Raw genomic sequence first — 24,244 nt, forward strand, 5'->3', positions numbered from 1 at the left:
CATGGCCCTGGTGTTGCCCCAATGTCCCCCACAAAGCACAAGTGTCCCCCAATGTCCAGCTGGGGACACCAGGGACACACCGGGGTCCTCTTGGGGACCTTGGGGACATCCCTGTGTCCTTCTCTTGGGGACACTGGGGCCAGCCTGACATCCCCTGTCCTGTTTTGGGTCACCACGATGTCCCTGATGTCCCCACAGTGTCCCCAACAGGACACAGGTGTGTCCCCAGTGTCCACAACAGGACATCAGGGGACACTTGGACCTTGTTGGGGACCCTGAGGGGACATTGGGGTCCCATTGCGCACATCAGGGAGACATTGGGGACCCTGCCCTGGCCCCACAGGAAGGGGAGCAGTGACGTCACCTCTTCCTGCTTCCTCCATCCGGCCGTGCCATTTTCCTGCTTGTCCCCAACTGTCACCGGGGCGTGTTTGTCACCCAGAGTGTCCCCACAGTGTTCCCAAGGCATCCCGGAGTGTCCCTGGAGTGTCCCCAGCGACCATGGAGCCTCTCGAGGTGTGACAGTCCTGGAGTGGTGGTGGGGGAGGGACAGAGGGGGTGACAGAGGGGACACGGGGGATAGTGATAGGGGGCAGTGGGGGATGGAGGGGACACGGGGTGGGGCAGGAGGGGACAGGGGGTCACAAAGGGACAGGAGGGCATAGTAGGAATTGGGGAGGGTGGCAGAGGGGTGGACGGGGGGACAACAGGAGGTGGGGGGGGTGGCCCAGGGGATGAGGGTGTCACAAAGGGACAGGGCGGAAAAGCAGAGTCCTCCAGGGAGGGGACAAAGGGGACCCCACGGGGGCAGGGGGGCACACCAGGAGGCCACAAATGCCACCAGGTCCCTGACACCTCCTCTGTCCCCTGCCCAGCTGTCCCCGGCCCTGCTGCAGCCACAGGTCACGGTGGTGGCCATCGTGGGAGAGCTGCTGGCCACCGCGCCCAGTCGGGATGAGGAGATGCTGCTGTCCATGTCGGCAAGGTGCCTGTACTGGGACCTGGTGGACTTCACCAGGGAGCTCCGGGAAAACCTGTCCAGCACTGGTGGCATCTGGTGGCGCAGCCTTCTCTTCTACTCTGGTAACTGTTCTTACACCTCCCTGAGCCGGGCCCTGGCTGTCTACAAGAGCACCCCACGCCCCCCCTGGGACAGTGTGACATCGGTGGTCGGCAGTTGGAAGTGGTCGGTGTCTGGGCTTCTGGACAGGTGGGCCCAGCTGGCCAGGAAAGCCACCCAACTCCGCAACACCTGCAGGGAGGTGGCCACCAAGGCAGACGACATGGCAACCATTATCCAGGCCCGGCGCCTGCAGGACAAGGCTGCCCATTATGGGTCAGCTCAGAAAAACGTGGTGGAGCTGGGTCTGGCCCTGGGCAGGCAGGAGGGGGCCAAGGTGGTGGCCAGGCATGAAGCCTGGGTGAGGAGAGAGCCCAGGGTAGCTGCCAGCTGGGCAATAACGGCCACCATGTTGAGACAGTGGCTGGAGGCGGCCCTGGGGCTGCTGGAGCGCTTGGTGGCCGCGTGTCACGAAGCCACCGCCTTCCCCCGGGAGCTGCAGTGGCGGCTCAGGGACATTGAGGCCTCTGTGAAGGGGACAAATGAGGCATCCCCTGCTGTCCCTGAGGACTTGGTGGCCAAGGTGGCCGAGGCCGAGCGGCTGTGGGAGGCCAGCCACCACCTGGCCAAGGATCACCTGCTGGGGACACTTCAAGACATCATCGACTTCTATTTTGATGGTGATCCCACCAGCCCCACTGGGGTGGCCGAGCGGTGCCAAAGAGCCATTGAGGACATCCCAAGGCTCCTTCGACCCCTGGAGCGTCCCCAAGGTGTCCCCAAGGTGTCCCCAGTGAGCATGGAACTCCAAGAGGTGCAATATGGGGGACAGGGGGACAGAGGGGACATTGGAGGGGAGGGAGCACGGGGATGGGGAGGGAGAATGGGCGATAGAGAGGACGTGGGGCTGGCAGGAGGGGACAGGGAAGTCACAAAGGGGACAGGAGGGAGTGGCAGCAATGGGGGAGGTGACAGACAGGTGGGGGGGAAAGGGGGGCGCCGTGGCAGTGGGGGATGAGGGGACAGTGGGAGAAAGGGACACATGTGGTGGCAGAGGAGACAGCAGGGTGTAGCAGGGGTTATGAGTGTGGTGGCAGTGGGTGGCAGCGGGGACAAGACGCTGACAAAGGGCTGGAGGAGAAAAAAGGGACCCCTCGGTGGCAGGGGGCCACCCCAGGAGGCCACAAACGCCACCAGGTCCCTGACACCTCCCCTGCCCCTCTGCAGCTGTCCCCGGCCCTGCTGCAGCCACAGGTCACTGTGGTGGCCACCGTGGGCATGCTGCTGGCCACCCTGCCCAGGCGGGACGAGATGAAGGTCATGTCCGCATTGCACCTGTACTGGGACCTGGTGGACCTCACCAAGGAGCTCTGGGTCACCCTGTACCGCATTGATGACACATGGTGGCACCACTATGTCACCTCCCATGATGATGATCCTGTCACCTCATTGGTGATCCTGTCACCAGGCCCTGGCTGCCAATGAGAGCAACCCATGGACCCCCCGAAACCATGTGACAATGGCAGCCAGCAAGTGGCAGTGGTCAGTGATTGTTCTTCTGGAGGGCTGGGCCCGACTGGCCAGGAAAGCCACGAAGCTCCACAACACCCGCAGGAGGGTGGCCACTGAGGCAGAAAGCATGGTGGCCACTGCCACTGACTGGGCATGGCTCCCGCAGACCGTCGCTCCCGCAGACCGTCGCTCACGAGAGGAGAGATGCCAGGGTGGCTGCCAGCCGGGCAACCACGGCCACCATGGAGAGACAGCGGCTGGAGGTGGCCCTGGGGCTGCTGGAGCGCTTGGTGGCTGCATGTCACGAAGCCACCACATTCCCCCGGGAGCTGCAGCGCAGGGTTGGGGATGTCGTGGCCACCCTGAAGGGGACAAATGAGGCATCCCCCAATGTCCCTGAGGACTTGGTGGCCAAGGTGGCTGTGGCCGAGCGGCTGTAGGATGCCAACGCCCGCCTGGCCAAGGATCACCTGCTGGGGACACTTCAAGACACCATCAAGTTCTTGTTCACTGGTGGTCCCACCAGCCCCAGGGGTGTGGTCGAGCGGTGTCAAAGAGCCATCGAGGACATCCCAAGGCACCTTCAACACTTGGAGCGTCCCCAAAGTGTCCCCAAGGTGTTCCCAGTGAGCATGGAGCTCCAAGAGTTGCGACAGGGTGGGGTGGGGTGGGGCGGAGGGACAGCAGAAGGGACACTGGGGGGGAGGGTGCAATGGGGCATGGGGGGGACATGGGGCGTGGCAGGAGGGGACAGCAGTGGGGCAAGGGGGTGGCAGAGGGGACAGCAGAGGGGGCAGGGGGCTGGAGGAGCTACGAGGGGAGGGGCAGGGGATGGCAGAGGCAACAAGAGGCTGGCACAAGGATGGAGGGGACAAAGGGGATCTCTCAGGGGCAGAGGGCCACCCCAGAAGGCCGTAAATGCCACCATGTCCCTCTTACCTCCCCTGTCCCCTCCCCAGCTGTTCCTGGCCCTGCTGCAGCCACCGGTCTCAGTGGTGGCCATCCTGGGCGAGCTGCTGGCCACCCTGCCCAGGCAGAATGAGTTGATTCTGCTCAAGTCCTTAGGGCAGCTGTACTTGGACCTGGACAAATTCACCATGGACCTCAGGGAGACTGTAGGGTGCATTTGTCATATCTGGTGGCGTGGCGATGTCACCTGCGATGATGATTTCTCTCCAACCTCCCTGAGCGGGGCCCTGGTTGTCTACAAGAGCACCCCATGGACCATATGGTTCCATGTGGCAATGGTGGCCAGCAACTGGCAGGGGATGGTGGCTGACCTTGTGAAGAGCTGGGCGCAGCTGGCCGGGAGGGCCACCCAACTCCGCAACACCTGCAGGAGGGTGGTCAATGAGGCAGCCACCAAGGTGGCCATCCCCACGGCCCGGGCCAGGGAGCTGCAGGACAAGGCTGCCCATGATGGGACAGCTCAGGAAAACATGGTAGAGCTGGGTCAGGCACAAGGTGGGGAGGAGGGGGCCGAGGGTGCACATGAAACCCGGGTGAAGAGAGACGCCAGGGTGGCTGCCAGCTGGGCAGCCAAGTACACCATGGTGAGACAGCGGGTGGACGTGGCCCTGGGGCTGCTGGAGGGCTTGGTGGCCGCGTGTGACGAAGCCACCGCCTTCCCCCGGGAGCTGCAGTGCCGGCTCGAGGACATCCAGGCCGCCATGAAGGGGACAAATGAGGCATCCCCCGATGTCCCCGAGGACTTGGTGGCCAAGGTGGCCATAGTCGAGGGGCTGAGGGAGGCCAACGCCCGCCTGGCCAAGGATCACCTGGTGGGGACAGTTGATGACATCATCGACTTCTATTTTGATGGTGATCCCACCAGCCCCACTGGGGTGGCCGAGCGGTGCCGAAGAGCCACCGAGGACATCCCAAGGCTCCTTCGACCCCCGGAGCGTCCTCAGAGAATCCCCAAGGTGTCCCCAGTGAGCATGGAGCCCCAAGAGGTGCGTCATGGTGTGTGGGGGGGGGGAAGAGGGGGACACAGGCGGATCGGGACACGCAGGGTGGCAGAAGGGACAGTGGGTGGTGGCAGGGTCTATGAATATAATGGCAGGGGGTGGCAGAGGGGACAGCAGAGGGGCAGGGGCTGGGAGAGGCTATGAGGGTAGGGGCTGGCAGAGGGAACAAGAGGCTGACAAAGGGATGGAGGGGACAAAGGGGATCCCTCAGGTGCAGGGGTCCACCCCAGAAGGCCGTAAGTGCCACCAAGTCTCTGACACTTCCCCTGTCCCCTCCCCAGCTGTCCCCGGCCCTGCTGCAGCCACAGGTCACTGTGGTGGCCATCCTGGGTGAGCTGCTGGCCACCCTGCCCAGGCGGGACAAGGTGATTTTGCTCGAGTCCTCAGGGTGCCTGTACTGGGACCTGGTAGCCTTCACCGAGAAGCTCCGAGTCACCCTGTATTGCATTGATGACACCTGGTGGCCTGGCAATGTCACCTCCGATGAAGATGACCCTCCCACCTCCCTGAGCCAGGCCCTGGATGCCTACGAGAGCACCAAATGGACCACCTGGGACCGTGTTACATCGGTGGCCAGCAAGTGGCAGGGGTTGGTGGCTGTAGTTGAGGAGAGCTGGGCCCGGCTGGCCAGGGCAGCCACCAAGCTCCACAACACCTGCAGGGAGGTGGTCACTGAGGCGGTAGAGATGGCAGCCACGGCCACCACCCAGGCCACGGAGCTGCAGGACAAAGCTGCCTGTGATGGGACAGCTCAGGAAAACATGGTGGGGCTGGGTCAGGCACTTGGTGGGGAGGAGGTGGCCGAGGTGGTGGCCGGGCATGAAGCCTGGGTGAGGAGAGAGCCCAGGGTGGCCGCCAGCGAGGCAACAAGGGCCACCATGGTGAGACAGTGGGTGGAGGAGGCCCTGGGGCTGCTGGAGCGCTTGGTGGCCGCGTGTGACGAAACCACCGCCTTCCCCCGGGAGCTGCAGCGCCTGCTCAGGGACATCAAGGCTTCTGTGAAGGAGACATATTTTGAAACCCCTGCTGTCCCTGAGGACTTGGTGGCCAAGGTGGCCGTGGCCGAGCGGCTGTGGGAGGCCAATGCCCGCCTGGTCAAGGATCACCTGCTAGGGGCAGTTCCAGACACCATCAAGTTCTATTTCACTGGTGGTCCTGGCAGCCCCAGTGCCTATGGGGTGGCCGAGCGGTGCCAAAGAGCCATCGAGGACATCCCAAGGCTCCTTCAATCCCCGGATTGTCTCCAGAGTGTCCGCAAGGCATCCTCACTGAGCATGGAGCTCCAAGAGGTGCGACCGGGTAGGGGGAGAGGGGGACAGAGGGGACACTGGTGGGGGAGGAGGCATGGCGGGGGAAGGGGCAACGGGGAGTGAGGGGACAGGGGGGCTCGTCAGGGGTGGCAGTGGGGACAAGAGACTGACAGTGTGACGGAGGGGAAAAAATGACCCTTCAAGGGCACAAGGGCCACTGCAGGAGGCCATAAGTGCCACCAGGTCCCTGACACCGTCCCTGTCTCCTCCCCAGGTGTCCCCTCCTCAGTTGCAGGCGCTGGTGGCTGTGGTGGCCACCCTGGGCAAGGTGGTGGCCACTGTGACCGGGCCACACTGGGGCAAGTTCCTGCACCCATCTCCAGACTCCCTGCATGAGGACCTGAAGAACTTCACCCAGAACCTCTGTAAGATTCTGTACCATGGTGATGTCACCTCCCTGGGCCACCGTGGTGTCACCTCCCTGGGCCGGGCCCTGGCCGCCCTCAGGGCAACCCCTGACACAACCTGGGCTGATGTCAGAGCCGAGGCCAGCGCCTGGTGGGAGTCAGTGGCCAAGCTTGTGGACAACTGTGACCAGCTGGCCAGGGAGGCCACCAAGCTCCGTGACGCCTGTGGGAAGGTGATCATGGACCAGCACCTGATGGTGGCCCTGGACACGAAGGAGGTGGCCTGGGAAATGGCCACGCATGATGCCCAGGTGGCAGCAGTCACCAACAAGGCCATGGGAAAGGCTGTGGTGGCCACCAGGAGGGGACATTGGACCGAGGTGGCCCTGGGACCACTGGAGCGCTTGGTGGCTGCGTGTGACAAAGCCACCTTGTTCAACTGGAACATGGAGTGCCGGCTCAGGGACATCGAGGCCGCCCTGAAGGGGACAAATGAGGTGTCCCCTGATGTCCTCCAGGACTTGGGGGCCAAGGTGACCAAGTTTGAGTGGTTGTGGGTGGCCAGCGCCCGCCTGGCCAAGGATCACCTGCTGGGGACACTTGGGGTCATTTACAACATCCTCTTGAGTCCCTGTGGTGACCATGGTGACCCCATTGGCCCCAGCAGCCACGCAGTGGCCAAGCAGTGCCAAAAAGCCATTGAGGACATCCCAAGGCTGCTGTGGGGACAGTGATACCACCACTGTGACCTCACTGGGGCAATGATGTCACTGGAGAGTCTTGTGGACACTCGAGTGCCACCAGCTCCTCATGTCACCAAGAGACCTTTGAATGCCCACCAGCCTGGGACAGAACGGGTGCCACCGGGCTGGTGGTACTGCCATCTCCCTGGTGCCACCTGTGCGCTGTCCCCAAGTCCCTGCATCCCCACAGAGGGGACACAGGGGTGGTGGGAGGGGACAGGGGGTCTCTAAGGGATAGAGGGGACAGCAGAGCCCTCAAGGGAGGGGACAAGGGGAACCCCGGGAGGTCACAAGTGCCACCAGGTCCCTGACACCTCCCCTCTCCTCTCCCCAGCTGTCCCCTCCACAGCTGGAGTTGGTGATGGACATGGTGGCTGTCGTGGGCAAGGTGGTGGCCACTGTGACCGAGCCATACAGGGGCAAGTGCCTGCACAAGGCCCCAAACTCCCTGCATGAGGACTTGAGGAGATTCACCGGGAGCCTCTGTAGGACGCTGAACATGCCTGTGCCACCGTGGTGTCCACTCCCTGGGCCGAGCCCTGGCCACCCTTGGGGCCACCCTGGGACCACCTGGGCTGATGTCAGAGCCGTGGCCAGTGTCTGGCGGGAGTCGGTGGCCAGGATCATGCACAGATGGGCCCGGCTGGCCAGGGAGGCCACTGAGCTCCGTGCCACCTGCAGGGAGGTGGCCACTGCAGAAGCCACAGTTGCAGCCACCGCCCAGGACAGGAACTGGCAGGACACGGCCACCTGCTTGGGGACAGCTCAGGAAAACACGGTGGCCACTGAACAGGAGCTGCCACTGGCCCTTGACAGGGAGGAGGGGCCTCGGCAATGGCTGCGCTCGAGGCCCGGGTGGTGGCGGCCACCAACAAAGGGCTGGTGTCCACCGTGGCCATGGGAGAGGCTGTGGTGGCCAAGAGCCAGGCGATGGCAGCCACCAGGAGGTGAAGGTGGCCCTGGGGCTGCTGGAGTGCTTGGTGGCCGCGTGTGACAAAGCCACCGCCTTTCCCCAGGAGCTGCAGCGCCTGCTCAGGGACATCGTAAACACCACGGAGGGGACAGAGGAGGAGTCCCCCAATGTCCCCAAGGCCTTTCCAGCCAAGGTGGCCATGGCCAAGTGGCTTTGGGTGGCCAATGCACACCTGGCCAAGGATCACCTGCTGGGGACACATGATGACATCAACCACATCTTCAGTTCTGATGCCAACAGCTCCAGTATCCGTGTGGAGACCAAAAAGTGCCAAAAAGCCATTGAGGATATTGTGAATTTGCTGCAGGGATGGTGATGTCACTGCCGTGACATCATGGGGGCAGTGACATCATGGGAGACGTTGCTGCTCTCACCTGTCCCCTCCCCGTGCAATATTTGAGACAAATTTGGGGAATTTTCTGGGAATTTTCATTGATACTGTTGCAAATCTTGATGGGAACTTGTGGGGTGACGTCACCGGGGACAGTGTAGGAACACTCTGAGGACACTCAGGAACACTCAGGGACAGGGGTGACTGAGTCCCCTCAGCAGCTTCCCACTTTCCACTGTGCCTGCAGCAGAGCTGGGACATAAACGACAATTTTAAAATTGCCTTCTGCAGTTCTGCGTTGGCTTTTGCACTTTTCTATTGCCTTTTGCTTACTGTTATTATTCAACAGCAATTTGATATGGTGTTTGATACTGATATTGATTGTCAGTGATTCCTTGTAGCTGCTGGTTGGTGCAATAAAATCTATCAGTTCATGTGTGCACCGTACAGCCTCTAAATAAATTAATTAATTGAATATTTTATTAACTAATATTCTCTATATAAATCAGAGCGGGCTGATCTGAACTCTGTGTCAGACACATTACCTGACCCCACTGAGAGACGAGTGGTCAATAAAGCCACCCCAACATTCCTCGAGGGGAGAACAGCCAGGGAGCTGCTTCACTGAGGTATATCCCCTTGGAAACCCTGGGTGGGATGCAAATACACCCGAGCAGTTGGCAAAATCAAAATTATATCAAATCCTCATGGTATGTGGGTTAAAACATGGGGTCTCTAAAGCTGTAAATTGGTGAAAGCTTTACCAAATGAGGCCAAATTATGATGAATCTCCTACCGATTTTTTTAAACAGGTTGAGAGAAACTGCAAACAAATATATGGATCTAGATCCTGAACCAGCTGATGGTAAAGCACAGCTGGTTTTGTTCTGTGTGGGTCTGGCTTCAAATAGTACAAGAAGAAAAGATAAAGGGAGTTCAAGAGAGAGATAAACTCCTGGAAGTTGCCTGGAAGATGTTTTGAGACAGGGGCCCAACTGAAAGAGTTAATCCCAACCTAGGAGGAAAGCAGCTCAGGAAAAGTCACCCAAGAAAGCTTCCCCTGTGGAGAAGGACCAGAGTGCATCCTGTAAGAAATGGGGGCATTGGAAAAAGGACTGTCCAGTGATGAAAGAAAAATCATCAGTCGCTATTGTAGCAGCAATCCTCAGTGGGGAATAACGAGCATTGACTCCATGATTGCAGCAGGCTGATCAATCGCTTTGTTATACCATACTTTACTACTAAGAAAAACCCATCACCCTTGCCAGACAGTCACAACACACACGTGGATCCAATTGGTCGATCAAGCCAAACAACCATTGCCAGTAGCCAATTGTTCCGGTTTGAACACAAAACCAGGAAGAAACTCCCAGTCAGAAATACAATTTATTCGGAAAAGGGAAAAAACCCCCAAATATATGTAATAGTACAAAATGAAACCACTGACAGAGTGTGAATACAACCTGACACCCTGCTTGTTAGGATGGTGGTAGCAGTCCAGATGAAATGGTCTTGCTGAAGTGGTGATCCCGAAGAAAAAATCTGGTAGCTCTTGTCCTCTGGAAACCAGTGGGTAAGGGCTGCCTGTTCTGTCCCAAAGCCCAGATTATATCCAGGTGGGGATGCTGAGCTCCTCCCCCTGGGCTGAGCATCTCACAATGGGCTGATATCATTCTATGAGTTATGATTTGTTGGAACCCAGGACACTCCTCTGGCTGCCCTGGAGGACTCAAGACCCTGTCAGGGGACTCAGAGACCTTGGCTCGGAGTCAAAAACACCTGTGCCTTTGATTTTAGCCCATCGAAAAAGCTTCCAACTTTGTATGAAGATGTACAAGCCACAAGAGTTTGAATAGAATGATATGAAATTGTCACAGGTTGAAAATGCAGAATTTTGGGGTTTAGAATGGGAGTTCAAGAGGCAAGATGGAGGAATCCGGGCTTGTTCTGCCTTTCTTCTTCTGGTCCTCCATCTTCTGCTGTGATGGTCGCACTTTGGGATTGGTTTAGAGGCAGACTGTCTAACATAGGTGATAGGTATTGGAAAATTATTGTAAATAAAGTACATGTAGTTTTTAGTTTAAAAAGATAACACCGTCCTGAGGGTGGTCAGTGTGCCACAAACCAAGGTCTGCTAGACCTCAGCAGGTCAGAGAAAGAATGTCACAGATAAGGAAAAATAAACAACCTTGAAACCAGAGCTGAGGAATCCCGACTCCTTCTTTGATCACGGGGCTGGGAAAAAAGAGACTTTCCAACACCTTGGGGTCATCTTGACCACAGAGACTCTGACACTGGCTTCCCTGGGTTGACGTGGGCTTGTCTGCCCAGGCCACTGAACATCAGATGTCGAATCCCAGCCCGAGAAGAGACACACCATTGGAGAAAGATTCCTGAACAGACAACTTGACCTCTGCTGAGACAAGTCACTTCAAACTCGACCAGGAAAGGAGGAATCCTGGAAGGCGCCTGGGAGTTCCTCACGTGAGATCTGCTGGCCGGTGACCAGGAAAACCTCCAGATTGGTTTTGCAGATGATGCAGCTTTTGGTAAGAGGGGTCAAAATTAAGAACATGAGGGGAGCTTATTCCCAGGAGCAACTTAGCATCTTGTCTGCCCTACAGAGCATGATGGCCACATATCCTGTGGAAATTCCTGAGAAGGAACTCAAGGATCTTTTGCTATGGGTTCTCTGTCATTACCCACATTCAGAATCCCATTTGTTGTTTGGGCCAGCAGACACCTTTATCATTGTCCTGCTTCAGGGCAAATTTGGATGAAAACCCCCAAAGGGGTTCCTCTAGAAAAGCAGATTCAATGGCCCCTCCCCCCAACCAGTTCAGGAGAAAATACCTCCTTGGAGAAAAGTGGAAAAAAACCTGTTTATTAAACAATAGAACCCAAACAATATTAAACAATAAAACCTCTTGCTGATCCAAACTCAGAGAAGTCCCTTCCCTGGACTGCAGCTTGGCTCACTCAGTCTCTGATCAGTCCCTGCAGTGCTGGAAATGCCGCAACCCAGGCCCGGCCTTGTGGGCCACAGGTGTGAGCTGGCGCTGCTCTTCTGGTGTTCAGTCCAGAGCAGGTTTAAACAGGTTTAAAGAAAAGGGAAAAAACCCCACAGTGCAGGGAACTTCTTTACCTCAGCTAGCTAAAATTAACTAAAAGCAAAGGAGGGCTCCGTCCCGCTGTCTGTCCATCCACAGACAGCACAGTGCAGGGGGAGGAATGTGGAGGAGTGACTGCAGTTTCTGAAAGCAAACTGTGCACATCTTCTCTTCCCCATTCACTCTTAGAACAAGACTTAAAGGTGCAAAAGTTATTGTTCAGTATAAACACAACAAGACAACTGGGGATAAAAGCATCGTAGAGTCAACCCAGGTCAGGTGGGATCCCTTGGACTATGTAGCCCCACCAGCTCTGCCTCCTAACTATCAAGCTACCCCCCACTTCCAGCCTCCTGCTTCTCAAAACCTATCTTTATCCTCTCCACCGATCCCTGCTTCTCCTCTATCTCCTTAGGCAATCTCCAGGACATTTTTACCTCCTCCAACGACCCCACTCCCCCATATATATCCACCCCTTGATGCTTTTTCCCAGCTGCCTCCTACCCACACTGACTTGCAGCATGCTCAGCCTGTAAGTCAGAATACAACACCTTTCCCTGAGAAAATCCTCTGGATATATCTCCCAACCTAACAACTGAACCCTCCTCCCAAAATGATAACAAAGAATCAGTGAGCCAGTCAAATGACCTTTCAGATACTGGCCCTTACTGTAATACCAGATCAAGAAGTGGTGTAAGGGCAGAGGTAAATCAGGACAGGCTGTTTCCCCTGAGGGAAGCTCTACTAGGTGGCAGAGGTAGGAGGGTTAACTCCAGCCCAAAAATATAAACACTTATTGGTCATAGCTGGCCATCTCACCCACTGAGTTGAAGCCTTCCCCACGAGAAGAGAGATAGCCCAAACCGTGGCAAAAGTTCCCTTGGAATAAATTACTCCAAGATACGGACCCGTAAATATTATTGATTTGGAATATAGCCCCCACTTTACATCCAGAGTTCTGCAACAAATCACCAGGGCCCTGGGAATAAAGTGGGAGTTACACATCCCTTGGCACTCTCAGAGTTCTGGGAGGGTCGATGGGTGAATCAAACCTTAAAGAATATCTTAACCAAATTGGTCTTAGAAGCCAAATGGTACGGGGTCAAATGTTTACCACTAGCTCTACTAGGAATAAGAACAAGACCCAGAACAGATTTAGGGGTCTCTCCTTACAAAATGTTGTTTAGGCTGCCTTTCTTGCTTACCCCGTACAGTACTGGGGAACATCTAGGGGGGGATGACAATGCAGAAATGTATAGAAACATTAACAACAACCCTAGAAGAACTAAGGAAAAGGGGCTACCTCCCCCAAAATTCCCCACTGGACTGTAAAATACATTGAATTAACCGGGGAGACTGGGTATTGATTAAAACATGGAAAAACACTCCACTAACTGCTAACTTTGAAGGATCCTTCCAGGTGCTGCTTACAACAAACACCTCAATAAGAACAAAGGAGCAAGGGTGGACTCATGCAAGTCGAGTGAGGGGTCCAGTGTGTGAAAAATGCGTATTTTACGATTGGCTTTTCACCTATATTAAAATGAGTGTTATATATGTTATGTTAGAAAGTGATGCTGTATTAATTTTTTAAAGTAGTGTGTTAAATATAGTTTTAGGTTATAACAGAATGTTAAGCTAGAAACAATGTATGTAGGATATTTTTTTAAAGAAAGGAATTAGGTATTCGCACTGACATAGCATCCACAGGACACCTAAATCTTTCAGAGAAAGAGAATTTATGGCTCCATTATCAGAAGAAACTAACTTCTTCCCACCTTGCTCAGCCCTGGAGACACCGTCAGGATTCAGAGGATGAAGCTGACACTGAGCAGACAGAATCCTTTGTTTGAATGGCATTTATGCATCATGATGTATGAATATGCAATAGGTTATTGCTTGTAAGGGTTAATCCTCTGGTAACGTGTCCTTTTTCAGGCTTATTTTGCCCAGAAAGAGATACCCAGACTGTCCATAACTCTTTGTGTTCATTGTCTCAATCCCAATTGTTCAAACTTTTTTTACTTTAATTATATTATTATTTTAATAACCATTTGATTACTATTAAACTTTTGAAATTCTAAAAACAAGTGATTGGCATTTCTCAAAAGTACAACCCCCAGCTGAGGCAAGCAAAGGGACTAGAGCCAACAGAAAGGATATAGACTTGAAATTGGTCCTGAGGAAAACACCAAAAGAAGCGCAACTCTGAACACAAGCTCCAACGGGAAACATCTACAGTGTCATCCGTATATCCTTCAAGTTTGTTCATGTATGTTTTAGTTATAAAGTTCAAGTTTTGTTCAGCTAAGTGTTGAGAGCCAAAATAATATCTCAGTTCCTGGTACTGTTCAACAGAGCACTCTCCTTGCGACTCTAATCGGGACCAAATTGAGGTAAGTGATTTGGTAGGATAAGGGTGATGGCAGAATGTCTCCAGAAGAAGGGAAAACCAGAGGTGGGAGGCAAGACTGGATCAGGAACTCCCTCCAGGAACAACTCTCAGAGCACCGAGAAAACCCCTGTGGATTGAGAGGTGAGGAGGCCAGCCCATACCAGACTGCCACTGGTAGCAATGCTACTGCTCACTCACTTCAAAGGAAGTGGAGGAAACACGTGTGAGAAGTGTTCATGTCCTTTGTATAGAGGAGATACAGTAAGTGTATTAATCAGAGTGCACACAAACATGAATCCCAAATGTATCGGTCAGTCCCAGTTAACAGCCTGTAAACAGCATAATAAAATATATTGTGTGGTGTGAAAAATGCCAGTCACTTGGTTTTTAAAATTTTAACATTTTAATAGTAATCAAATGGTTATAAGAATAGTAATATAATTAGAATAATAAATATTTGGACAATTAGGGTTTAGGACAATAGGGGACAACAAGAACAAAGAGTTAAGGACGGTTGGGGTACCTCTTTCTGGGCAAAATAAGCCCAAAAAAAGGACACATGTTACCAGAGGATTAACCCTTGAAAGCAATAGCCTGTTGCATATTCATGCACCTCATACATGATGCATAAATGCCATTCAAACATGGATTCTGTCTGCTCAGTGTCAGCTTCTTCCTCTGAATCCTAATGGCATCTTCAGGGCTGAGCAAGGTGGAAAGAAGTTAGTTTCTTCTGATAATGGAACAATAAATTCTTTTTTTCTGAAAGATTTAAGTGTCCTGTGGCTGCTATCTTGGTGCAAGTACCTCATTCCTTTCTTTAAAAAAACAACCCACATACATAGTTTCTAGTTTAACATTATGTTATAATTAAAAACTGTATTTAACACACTACTTGAAAAATTAATACACCATAACTTTCTAAACATAACACATCTAATATTAATTTTAATATTTGTGAAAAGCCAACCAACAAATATGCATTTTTTCACAGCTGACTAAAAATATTGCAAACCCAATCCAGAAGATGTCAGGAGAGTGCCATGTGAAAGAAAGATGGGTATGTTTTGAACAAGAAAGTGAAAACAACTTAGAGCATGCATTCAAAGTGAAAGAAGTGCAATTGAAAAGACAAAGGGGTAGAGAGGGACAAACACATAGAAAAAATCTTTTCATTGATAAGGTTGAAAAGATTACAAAATTATTTAATTTGAATGACTGTTTGGTGTGTGGGGGGACACACTTAATTGAAATTTGGCCATAGGACAGTAACAGTTTAAGTCCTCGAGATATTTTGAAATGGATGACATCAAGAAAAAACGTGGTAGTACCCAAAAGAATGGAAGGAGAGTGGAAGCTAAAATCAACAATCATAGGGGAAGTGTTTTGATAAAGAAAGGAGAAAATGTACATGATAGAAGTAGGAGAAACATCATGTAAAAGACATCTAGCAGCAAATGATACACAAACTTCACCAGGTAGATCCCAGAAACCCCCCATTTATATTGTTCAATAGAAAAAACTGAAAATCCATGTCTATACAGTGAAAAAGAAAAAATATTTGAATGCTTAGGGCATTATATCAACCCATTCTGGGCAATAGAAATCTTATCCAAATATTGGAAATATATAACAAATCGAGATTCTAATTTCTGGGATGCACTGAAAAATCTATTTTGGATCTGTGGTAACACAGCATATGTGAAGTTACCTGTAGGGTGGAGCAGGAGCTGCACAACTGGAGCAAGAAAACCATCCTTTTTCTTACTGCCTGAGGATGCAAAATCAAACTTGGGAGTCCCAGTATATGATGATCTGGCCAGAAAGAAAAGGAGCTTAATTGGAAGAACCCAAAATTGGAGCAATGAAATTTGGCCCCCAGATAGGATTATAGATTCTTATGGTCCAGCTACCTGGGTCCAAGATGGATCCTGGGGGTACAGAACCCCGAAATACATGCTCAATGGAATCATCCATCTGCAAGCAGTACGTGAAATCATGTCCAATCCAGCAGCTCTGACCAGCAGCAACAACAAACATGATCAGTAATTTACCAGATGTGATTGGCAGTGGACTACCTCCTCTCAGAGGAAGGAGGGATCTGTGGGAAATTTAATACTTCAGAATGCTGCTGAGAGATTGATGACCACAGTCACGTAATTAAAAACACTACTCAAATTATTAGAAAACTAACCTGTGTTGGAGCACAAAAATGGACCCCCCTTTTTGGAGACTCTGATTGGAGGGACTTGTTCATCTGGAAGGGTAAATGGTGGAAGGAATTAGTCTTGTTTGTGGAGTGTGCACTGGCAAGTGTAATATTACTACCATGTGTAATTCCATGTGTAGTCCGCATAGTGACCAGCTTTGTTGAAGAAGACGCAGCAGCGGAGCTGCAACATCCTCGATGGGAACCCTCCCGCTCGGCCCATTAGCCCCGATACTCTAGGCCTTTCATTTTCTTATAATAAATGCTGAAATCACTTTTAGTACTGGGAGCCTGCTCTCGTTTTTAAGAACACAAAATTCAGAATTCCTTGGGCATAGGAAACTCAGGATTCCCGCGGCACACGAACAGATCAATTCCCGGGGCACACGAAATTCTGGAATCCTGGGGCACAGAAAGTTCAGGACTCCTGGGGCACATGAAATTCAGGAATCCTGGAGCACACAAAGTGCTGGATTCCAGGGGCACCTGAACAGGTCAGTTCCTGGGGTACACAAAATTCAGGATTCCTGGGGAACACAAACAGATCAGTTCCTGGTCAGGATTCCCGGGGCACACACGCAGACAATGATTGGTCCCTCAGGGCTGAGCTCCAGCGGTGGCAGTGAATTCTCCTGGCAGTAAGTGGCAGTCTGGCCGTCCTCCTCCAATGCCAAAGAGCGAGAGAGAGAGGCTGCTCCCAAACCCTGACCCCCATTCTCCCAGTATCTCTGTCCCCCCTGGAGAGGAAGTCCCGAAAACCAGAGGAGTTCCCCCTCCTTGCCTTCTCAAGCACTCAGCCAGCAGTGCCCTTAGCAGCTCAAAGGGGAAAACAATCCACAAGTAACAAGGAAAGAACAGGAAAACCCCAACCCCCAACAAGGCGGTGGTGGCTGCGGTTTTTGGGGGTTCCAGCAATACCCGGGGCGGGGTCAGTGCTCAGCAGCGGGGGTCCCCGGCTCCTGCAAACCACATCCGGGTGTGAAAACCAAAGTTCACTCTTTGAAAATTGTAAAAGATTAATAAGTGATAGAAAAGGATTTTGGCAGACAGCCAAACAAGTTTCCTTAACTTAACCCGTTGTTCTCCACATCCGCATGCACGGCAGGGCTACAAACACATTCCTGAGTTGAGACATTCTTCAGACATTCCTGGGAGGTTTGGATGTTGCAGGAACTCTTGTTTGGTTTTAACCTCTGACTTGTCTGCAGGACATTCTGTAGATACCGGTCAATATATTTGATTTCTTCTCCTGGTTCCATCCTGTTGTTTCACACCCCCTGATCAATTCATAAATTCTTCTCAGGTTTGTGTCACTGTTATCACCTGGAGAGGCTGGTCCGCAGGTGTGAGAAACAAGGGAATTGTTTTACACCTGAGTCAGTGACACAAAAGAATTTAATATTGCATAGTCTCTATTTTAACACTTATTACTTATCTATTTAATATTTGTCTATTTTTAATATTTTAAGGCCTATGATATAATATCAATTTGTTACTCCAGCTTTAAATTGGCTGCACGGTGCACAGATAAACTGATGGATTATTTTGTACCAAGAAGCAGCTACAAGGAATTACCAATAATCAATAATCAAGTACCAGAGCAAAATACTTTTGAAAGTATTTCTTTGCAAAAGCCAATGCAGAACTGCAGAAGCCAATGCAGAATTGCAGAAGCCAATTATTAAATTGTCATTTATGACAGCAGAGATGGCCCCGATGATGTCACCACCCTGATGACATCGCAGCAGTGACATCACTGTCCCCACAGCAGCCTCAGGATGTCCTCGATGAATTTTGGCACTGCTCGGCCACCTGGTGGCCACCACCACAGCCACCAAGGCCTTGGGGACATCAAGGGATGCCTCCTTTGTCCCCTTCAGGATGGCCTCAATGGCCTCGAGCTAGTGCCGCAGCTCCCACAGGAAATACTCTTGGGCTCTTTCACACGCAACCACCAACCACCGAGTGCTCCAGGGGCCCCAGTGCCACCTCCGAGCGCTGTCCCCTCCTGGTGGCCACCTCCTCCTCGTTGGTGGCCGCTGCTACCCGGACCTCCGACATGTCCCCCATGGAGGCCACCTCCTCGCTGTCCAGAGCCACCAGTGGCTGCTGGGCCGTGGCCACAGGGTTGTCCCTGGCTGTCTCCCTGTGGGTGGCCTCACCCTGCAGGTCCCCAGCCTGGTGGTGGCCTCAGTGGTGGCCTTGTCCTCGAAACCTTGCAGAGCTCGGAGGCCCCCCAGGTCAGCAGGCCCCAGCTCTGGGCCAGCACGGCCACCAACTCCCTCCAGGCCCAGCCTGAGGCTCTCACATTGGCCCAGGTTGTCCCTGGGGTGGCCCTGGTCAGGGCTGGGCTGAGGGAGGGGACATTGCCGCGGCCAGGGAGGTGACACCACAGTGGTTTAGGGCATCCCGGAGGCACCAGGTGAAGTTCTTCAGGGCAACAGATGGGGACTTTGGGGACATGGGCTGCTGCTCGACCCTCTATGGCCTGGTCACTGTGGCCACCACCTTGCCCAGGGTAGCCACCACGGACACCAGAGCCTCCAGCAGCTGTGGAGGGGACAGCTGGGGAGGGGACAGGGGAGGTGTCAGGGACCTGCTGGCACTTGTGGCCTCCTGCGGTGGCCCCTGTGCCCTCCGAGGGTCCCTTTTGCCTCTCCCTGGAGGGCTGTGCTGTCTCCTCTGTCCCTTTGTCACCCCCTTGTCCCCTCTGCCACCCCCTGCCATCCCCCTGCCGTCACCTCTGCCACCTTTGGTTCCCTTGACCACTCTGTCACCTCCTCCATTCCTGCCATGCCCTCCTGTCCCCTCTGTCACCCCCGTGTCCTCGCATGCCAGGATTGTCACACCTCTTCAGGCTCCATGGCCACTGGGGACACTCTGGGGACTCTCTGGGGATACTCCAGGTGACAAACACACCCAGGTGACATTTGGAGACACACAGGAATGTGGCACGGCCAGATGCAGGAAGCAGGAAGAGGTGAGGTCATTGTCCCTGCTGCCTCCCTGACTGTGGGGCCAAGACAGGGTCCCCAATGTCCCCCCAATGCCCCCAACAGAACCCCGATGTCCCCTGAGTGTCCCCTCATGGCCCTGGTGTTGCCCCCATGTCCCCCACAAGACCCAAGTGTCCCCCAATCTCCAGCTGGGGACACCAGGGCCAACCAGAGTCCTGTTGGGGACCTTGAGGACACCCCGTTTCCTTTCCTTGGGCACATTGCGGCCACCCTGACATCCTCTGTCTCGTTTTGGGTCATCACAATGTCCCCGATGTCCCCACAGTGTCCCCAACAGGACACTGCTATGTCCCCAGTGTCCCCATCAGGACATCAGGGGACACTTGGGCCTTGTTGGGGACCCTGAGGGGACATTGGGTCCCCCCTGGGTACATGGGGGGGGACACTGGGGATCCTGCCCGGGTCCCACAGGCAGGGGGGGCAGTGGCGTCACCTCTTCCTGCTTCCTCCATCCAGCCGTGCCACGTTCCTGCGTGTCCAAGGCTGTGACCTGGGTGTTTTTGTCACCCAGACACGCCCCAGAATATCCCCGGGGTGTCCCCAGAGTGTCCCCGGGGTGTCCCCAGCGACCATGGAGCCCCTCGAGGTGAGACAATCCCAGAGTGGTGGGGGGGAGGGGACAGAGGGGACAGTGGGGTGACAGAGCAGATGGGGGCAGGCAGTGGCAGGAGGGGATGGTGGGGTATGGAGGGGACACGTGGGTGTCGGCAGAGGGCAGGGGGTTGAAAAGAGGACAGGAGGGAATAGCAGGATGGGAGGAGGTGACGGGGGGGGAACAACGGGCGGTGGCAGAGGGGATGAGGGGGTGATAAAGGGACAGAGGGGACAGCAGAATTCTTCAGGGAGGGGGCAAAGGGGATTCCGGGAGGGGACAGAGGCCACCACAAGAGGCCACTAGTGCCACCAGATCCATGACACCTCCCCTGTCCCCTCCCCAGCTATCCCCGGCCCTGCTGCAGCCACAGGTCACTGTGGTGGCCATCCTGGGCAAGCTACTGGCCACCATGCCCAGTCTGGACGAGATGATGCTGCTGAACCAGTCTGCAGGGCGCCTGTACTGGGACCTGGTGGACTTCACCGAGGACCTCCAGGACACCCTGTACCGCACCGGTGACACCTGGTGGCGCCACAATGTCACCTCCAATAATGATGACCCTCCCACCTCCCTGAGCCGGGCCCTGGCCGCCTACAAGAGCACCCCAGGGACCCCCCGGAACTGTGTGACAACGGAGGCCAGCGAGTGGCAAGGGTCAGTAGCCGCGCTCGTGGACAGATGGGCCCGGCTGACCAGGGCAGCCACCAAGCTCTGCAACACCTGCAGGACAGTAGCCACCAAGGCAGCTGACAAGGAGGCCAATGACACCACCTGGGCAAGGTGCCTGCAGGACATGGCTGCCCATTATGTGACAGCTCAGGAAAACATGGTGGAGCTGGGTCAGGCCCTAGGCAGGGAGGAGGGGGCCGAGGTGGCGGCCGAGCATGAAGCCCGGGTGAGGGAAGATGCCAGGGTGGATGCCAGGGAGGTAACCACAGCCACCATGGTGAGACAGCGGGTGGAGGCGGCCCTGGGGCCGCTGGAGCGCTTGGTGACCGTGTGTGAGAAAGCCACTGCGTTCCCCCGGGAGCTGCAGCGCCTCCTCAGGGACTTCGAGGCCGCCCTGAAGGGGACAAATGAGGCATCCCCTGATGTCCCCGAGGCCTTGGTGGCCATGGTGGCCAAGGCCGAGCAGCTGTGGGAGGCCAACGCCCGCCTGGCCCAGGAACACCTGCTGGAGACACTTCAAGACATCAATTTCTATTTCACTGGTGATCTCACCAGCCCCAGTGACTGTGAGGTGGCCAAGCGGTGCCGAAGAGCCACCGAGGACATCCCAAGGCTCCTTCAACCACCAGAGTGTCCCCAGAGCATCCCCAATGTGTCCCCAGTGAGCGTGGAGCTCCAAGAGGTGCAATGGTGTGGGGGGAGAGGGGGTCAGAGAGGACACTGGAGGGGAGGGGGCACGGGGCGGGGAGGGGGCAAGGGGGGATGGACGGGTCACGAGGGGTGGTGGGAGGGGAAGAGCGATCACAAAAGGGACAGGAGGGAGTGGCAGGAAGGTGACAGATGGGTGGAGGGGAAATTGGGGGCAGGGGGAAGTGGTGGATGGGGGGACATGGGGAGTTGGGGATACAGGCACTGGCGGGGGGTGGCAGGGGCTACGAGTGTCCTGGCAAGGCTAACAGAGGGGACAGCAGAAGGGCAGAGGATGGGAGTGGCTATGAAGGGAGGGGCTGACACCTCCCCTGTCCCCTCCCCAGCTGTCCCCAGCCCTGCTGCAGCCACCGGTTGCCGTGGTGGCCACCCTGGATGACCTGCTGGCCACCCTGCCCAGGCGGGACATGATGCTGCTGAGGTCTGCAGAGAGCCTGCACTGGAGCCTGGCGGACTTCACCAGGGGGCTCTGGGCCACCCTGTACCGCATTGACGGCACCTGGTGGCAGCAAAATGTCAGCTCCGATGATGATGATCCTCCCATCTCCCTGAGCCAGGCCCTGGATGCCTACAAGAGCACCCCAGGGACCCCCAGGAACCGCGTGACAACGGTGGTCAGCAAGTGGCAGGGGTCAGTGGCGACGCTTCTGGACAGCTGGGTCCAGCTGGCTGGGGCAGCCACCGAACTCTCCAACACCTGCAGGGAGGTGGCCACTGAGGCGGCCGACAGGGTGGCCACCGCCACAGCCCGGGCCATGGAGCTGCAGCACAAGGCTGCCTGTGGTGGGACAGCTCAGGAAAACATGGTGGAGCTTGGTCTGGCCCTGGGCAGGCAGGAGGGGGCCCAGGTGGTGACCGGGCATGAAGCCCGGGTGAGGAGAGATGCCATGGTGGCTGCCAGCGAGGTAACCAGGGCCACCAAGGAGACACGGCAGGTAGAAGAGGCCCTGGAGCTGCTGGAGCGCTTGGTGGCCGAGTGTGACGAAGCCACTGCCTTCCCCCGGGAGCTGCTGCGCAGGCTCAGGGACATCGAGGCTGCCCTGGAGGGGACAAATGAGGTGTCCCCCAATGTCCCCGAGGACTTGGTAGCCAAAGTGGCTGAGGCTGAGCAGCTGTGGGAGGCCAACGCCCACCTGGTTAAGGCTCACCTGCTGGGGACAGTTGATGACATCATCGAGTTCTATTTCACTGGTGGTCCCGCCAGCCCCAGTCCCTGTGGGGTGGCTGAGCGGTGCCTGAGAGCCACCGAGGACATCCCAAGACTGGTTCAACTCCCAACACGTCCCCAAGCTGTCCCCAAGGTGTCCCCAGTGAGCATGGAGCCCCAAGAGGTGCAATGGGCTGGGGAGGGAGAGAGGAGGATGGCAGTAGGGGAGAGGGGTTCGCAAAGGGGACAGGAGGAAGTGGCAGGAAGTGGAGAGGTGACAGAGGGGTGGAGGGGAAAGTGGGGGGAGAGGGCAATGGGGTATGGGAGGGACACGAGGGTATAGCACATGGGGTCTGGCAGGTGGTGGCGGAGGGGACAGCAGGGGGTGGCAGGGGCTAGGAGTGCGGTGGTAGGGGGTGACAGAGGGGGACAGTAGTGCCACCAGGGGGTGGGAGGGGCTCCAAGGGGAGGGGCAGGGAGTGGCAGAGGCAACAAGAGGCTGACAAAGGGATGGAGGGGACAAAGGGGACCCCTCAGGGGCAGGGGGCCACCACACAAGGCCACAAGTGCCATGAGGTCCCTGACATCTCCCCTGTCCCCTCCACAGCTGTCCCCAGCCCTGCTGCAGCCACAGGTCACCGTGGTGGCCATCCTGGGCAAGCTGCTGGCTACCCTGCCCAGGTGGAAGAAGATGATGCTCGGGTCCTCAGTGAGACTGTACTCGGACCTGGTGGCCTTCACCAGGGGGCTCTGGGCCACCCTGAACTGCATTGATGGCACCTGGTGGTGCCACAATATCACCTTCGATGATGATTACCCTGTCACCTCCCTGAGCCAGGCCCTGGCCCCCAGAAAAGCACCACATGCACCACCTGGTTCCATGTGACAATGGTGGTCAGCAAGTGGCAGGGGTTGGTGAATGCGCTTGTCAACAGCTGGGCTGGGCTGGCCAGGGAGGCCACCAAGCTCTGCAATGCCTGCAGGGAGGCGGCCTCTGAGGCAGCCTACATGGTGGCCCAGGACATGGCCTGGGCCAGGGAGCTGCAGGACAAGGCTGCTCGTGATGGGACAGCTCAGGAAAACATGGTGGAGCTGGGTCAGGCCCTGGGCAGGGAGGAGGAGGCCAAGGCCGCGCATGAAGCCCGGGTGAGAAGAGAGGCCAGGGTGGCTGCCAGCTGGGCATCCAGGTACACCATGGTGAGACAGCGGGTGGAGGAGGCCCTGGGGCTGCTGGAGCGCTTGGCGACCGCGTGTGACAAAGCCACTGCGTTCCCCCGAGAGCTGCAGCGCCTCCTCAGGGACACTGAGGCTGCCCTGGAGGGGACAAATGAGGCATCCCCCAATGTCCCCGAGGACTTGGTGGCCAAGGTGGCCATGGCTGAGCGGCTGTGGGAGGCCAACGCCCGCCTGGCCAAGGATCACCTGGTGGGGACACTTCCAGACATCAAGTTCTATTTCACTGGTGCTCCTGCCAGCCCCAGTGCCTGTGAGGTGGATGAGCGGTGCCAAAGAGCCATCGAGGACATCCCAAGGCTCCTTCAACCCCCGGAGCGTCCCCAGAGTGTCCCCAAGGTGTCCGCAGTGAGCATGGAGCTCCAAGAGGTGCGATCGGGTAGGGGGAGAGGGGACAGAGGGGACATTGGTGGGGGAGGGGGCACAGTGGGGGAGGGAGCAATGGGGGATGGATGGGACATGGGGCTGGCAGGAGGGGACAGGGGGTTATGAAGGGGACGGGAGGGAGTGGCAAGAAGGGGGGTGGTGGGGAAAGTGGGGGTTAGGGGGCAGTGGAGGATGGGAATGACTGGGTGGGGAGGGGACAAAGGGGCTGGCAGGGGGTGGCAGAAGGGACAGCAGAGGGTGGCAGGGGCTAGGAGTGTGGTGGCAGGGGGTGGCAGAGGGGACGAGAGGGTGACAAAAGGACAGAGGGGAGACAGCAGAGACGTCCAGGAAGAGGAAAAAGGGGACTTTGGGGGGGCACAGGGGCCACCCCTGGAGGCCACAAGTGCCACCAGGTCCCTGACACCTCCCCTGTCCTCTCCCTAGCTGTCCCTTTCACAGCTGCTGGAGACTCTGGTGTCCGTGGTGGCCACCCTGGGTGAGGTGGCAGCCACCGTGACCTGGCCATCCTGGGGCATGCGGCATTCTGAG

General features: G+C 55.8%; 4 protein-coding genes across 5 annotated transcripts; all 4 read left to right on the forward strand.

Moving 5' to 3' along the window:
• Positions 1–389: 389 nt before the first annotated feature.
• LOC135291664 (uncharacterized) lies at positions 390–3,223 on the forward strand. The gene is made up of 3 exons (XM_064405926.1): positions 390–516; positions 876–1,874; positions 2,288–3,223. Exons 1-3 carry the CDS (start codon positions 502–504, stop codon positions 2,543–2,545), a joined length of 1,272 nt encoding a protein of 423 aa, XP_064261996.1. The 5' UTR covers positions 390–501; the 3' UTR covers positions 2,546–3,223.
• Positions 3,224–3,384: 161 nt separating this feature from the next.
• LOC135291668 (uncharacterized) lies at positions 3,385–12,981 on the forward strand. Of its 2 annotated transcripts, XR_010354427.1 has the most exons (4): positions 3,385–4,527; positions 4,824–5,831; positions 6,067–8,875; positions 9,059–12,980. XR_010354427.1 is itself a non-coding variant. In XM_064405928.1 (3 exons), exons 1-3 carry the CDS (start codon positions 3,499–3,501, stop codon positions 6,931–6,933), a joined length of 2,904 nt encoding a protein of 967 aa, XP_064261998.1. In that variant the 5' UTR covers positions 3,385–3,498; the 3' UTR covers positions 6,934–12,981. The 2 variants fall into 2 exon arrangements, 1 of the variants encoding a protein (XP_064261998.1); XM_064405928.1 differs by having other exon boundaries at positions 6,067–12,981.
• A 7,384-nt stretch (positions 12,982–20,365) lies between these two features.
• LOC135291653 (uncharacterized) lies at positions 20,366–21,804 on the forward strand. Its single transcript, XM_064405902.1, has 3 exons — positions 20,366–20,923; positions 21,276–21,732; positions 21,782–21,804. The coding sequence occupies exons 1-3, from the start codon at positions 20,366–20,368 to the stop codon at positions 21,802–21,804; spliced, it is 1,038 nt and encodes a 345-aa protein (XP_064261972.1).
• Positions 21,804–23,234, forward strand: LOC135291646 (uncharacterized). Its single transcript, XM_064405891.1, has 2 exons — positions 21,804–22,280; positions 22,704–23,234. The coding sequence occupies exons 1-2, from the start codon at positions 21,837–21,839 to the stop codon at positions 22,980–22,982; spliced, it is 723 nt and encodes a 240-aa protein (XP_064261961.1). The 5' UTR covers positions 21,804–21,836; the 3' UTR covers positions 22,983–23,234.
• Positions 23,235–24,244: the final 1,010 nt, after the last annotated feature.

Source organism: Passer domesticus (genome assembly GCF_036417665.1).
Source record: "Passer domesticus isolate bPasDom1 chromosome 26 unlocalized genomic scaffold, bPasDom1.hap1 SUPER_26_unloc_1, whole genome shotgun sequence".
Lineage (NCBI taxonomy): Eukaryota > Metazoa > Chordata > Aves > Passeriformes > Passeridae > Passer > Passer domesticus.

Coding starts and splice junctions, on each gene's coding strand:
- LOC135291664 (XM_064405926.1), top strand. Junction 1,875..2,287: donor TGAGCATGGAACTCCAAGAG/GTGCAATATGGG, acceptor GCCCCTCTGCAG/CTGTCCCCGGCCCTGCTGCA.
- LOC135291668 (XM_064405928.1), top strand. CDS start 3,499: ATGTCCCTCTTACCTCCCCTGTCCCCTCCCCAGCTGTTCCTGGCCCTG. Junction 4,528..4,823: donor TGAGCATGGAGCCCCAAGAG/GTGCGTCATGGT, acceptor TCCCCTCCCCAG/CTGTCCCCGGCCCTGCTGCA. Junction 5,832..6,066: donor TGAGCATGGAGCTCCAAGAG/GTGCGACCGGGT, acceptor TCTCCTCCCCAG/GTGTCCCCTCCTCAGTTGCA.
- LOC135291653 (XM_064405902.1), top strand. CDS start 20,366: ATGGCTGCCCATTATGTGACAGCTCAGGAAAACATGGTGGAGCTGGGT. Junction 20,924..21,275: donor TGAGCGTGGAGCTCCAAGAG/GTGCAATGGTGT, acceptor TCCCCTCCCCAG/CTGTCCCCAGCCCTGCTGCA. Junction 21,733..21,781: donor GCAGCACAAGGCTGCCTGTG/GTGGGACAGCTC, acceptor GGCCCTGGGCAG/GCAGGAGGGGGCCCAGGTGG.
- LOC135291646 (XM_064405891.1), top strand. CDS start 21,837: ATGGTGGCTGCCAGCGAGGTAACCAGGGCCACCAAGGAGACACGGCAG. Junction 22,281..22,703: donor TGAGCATGGAGCCCCAAGAG/GTGCAATGGGCT, acceptor TCCCCTCCACAG/CTGTCCCCAGCCCTGCTGCA.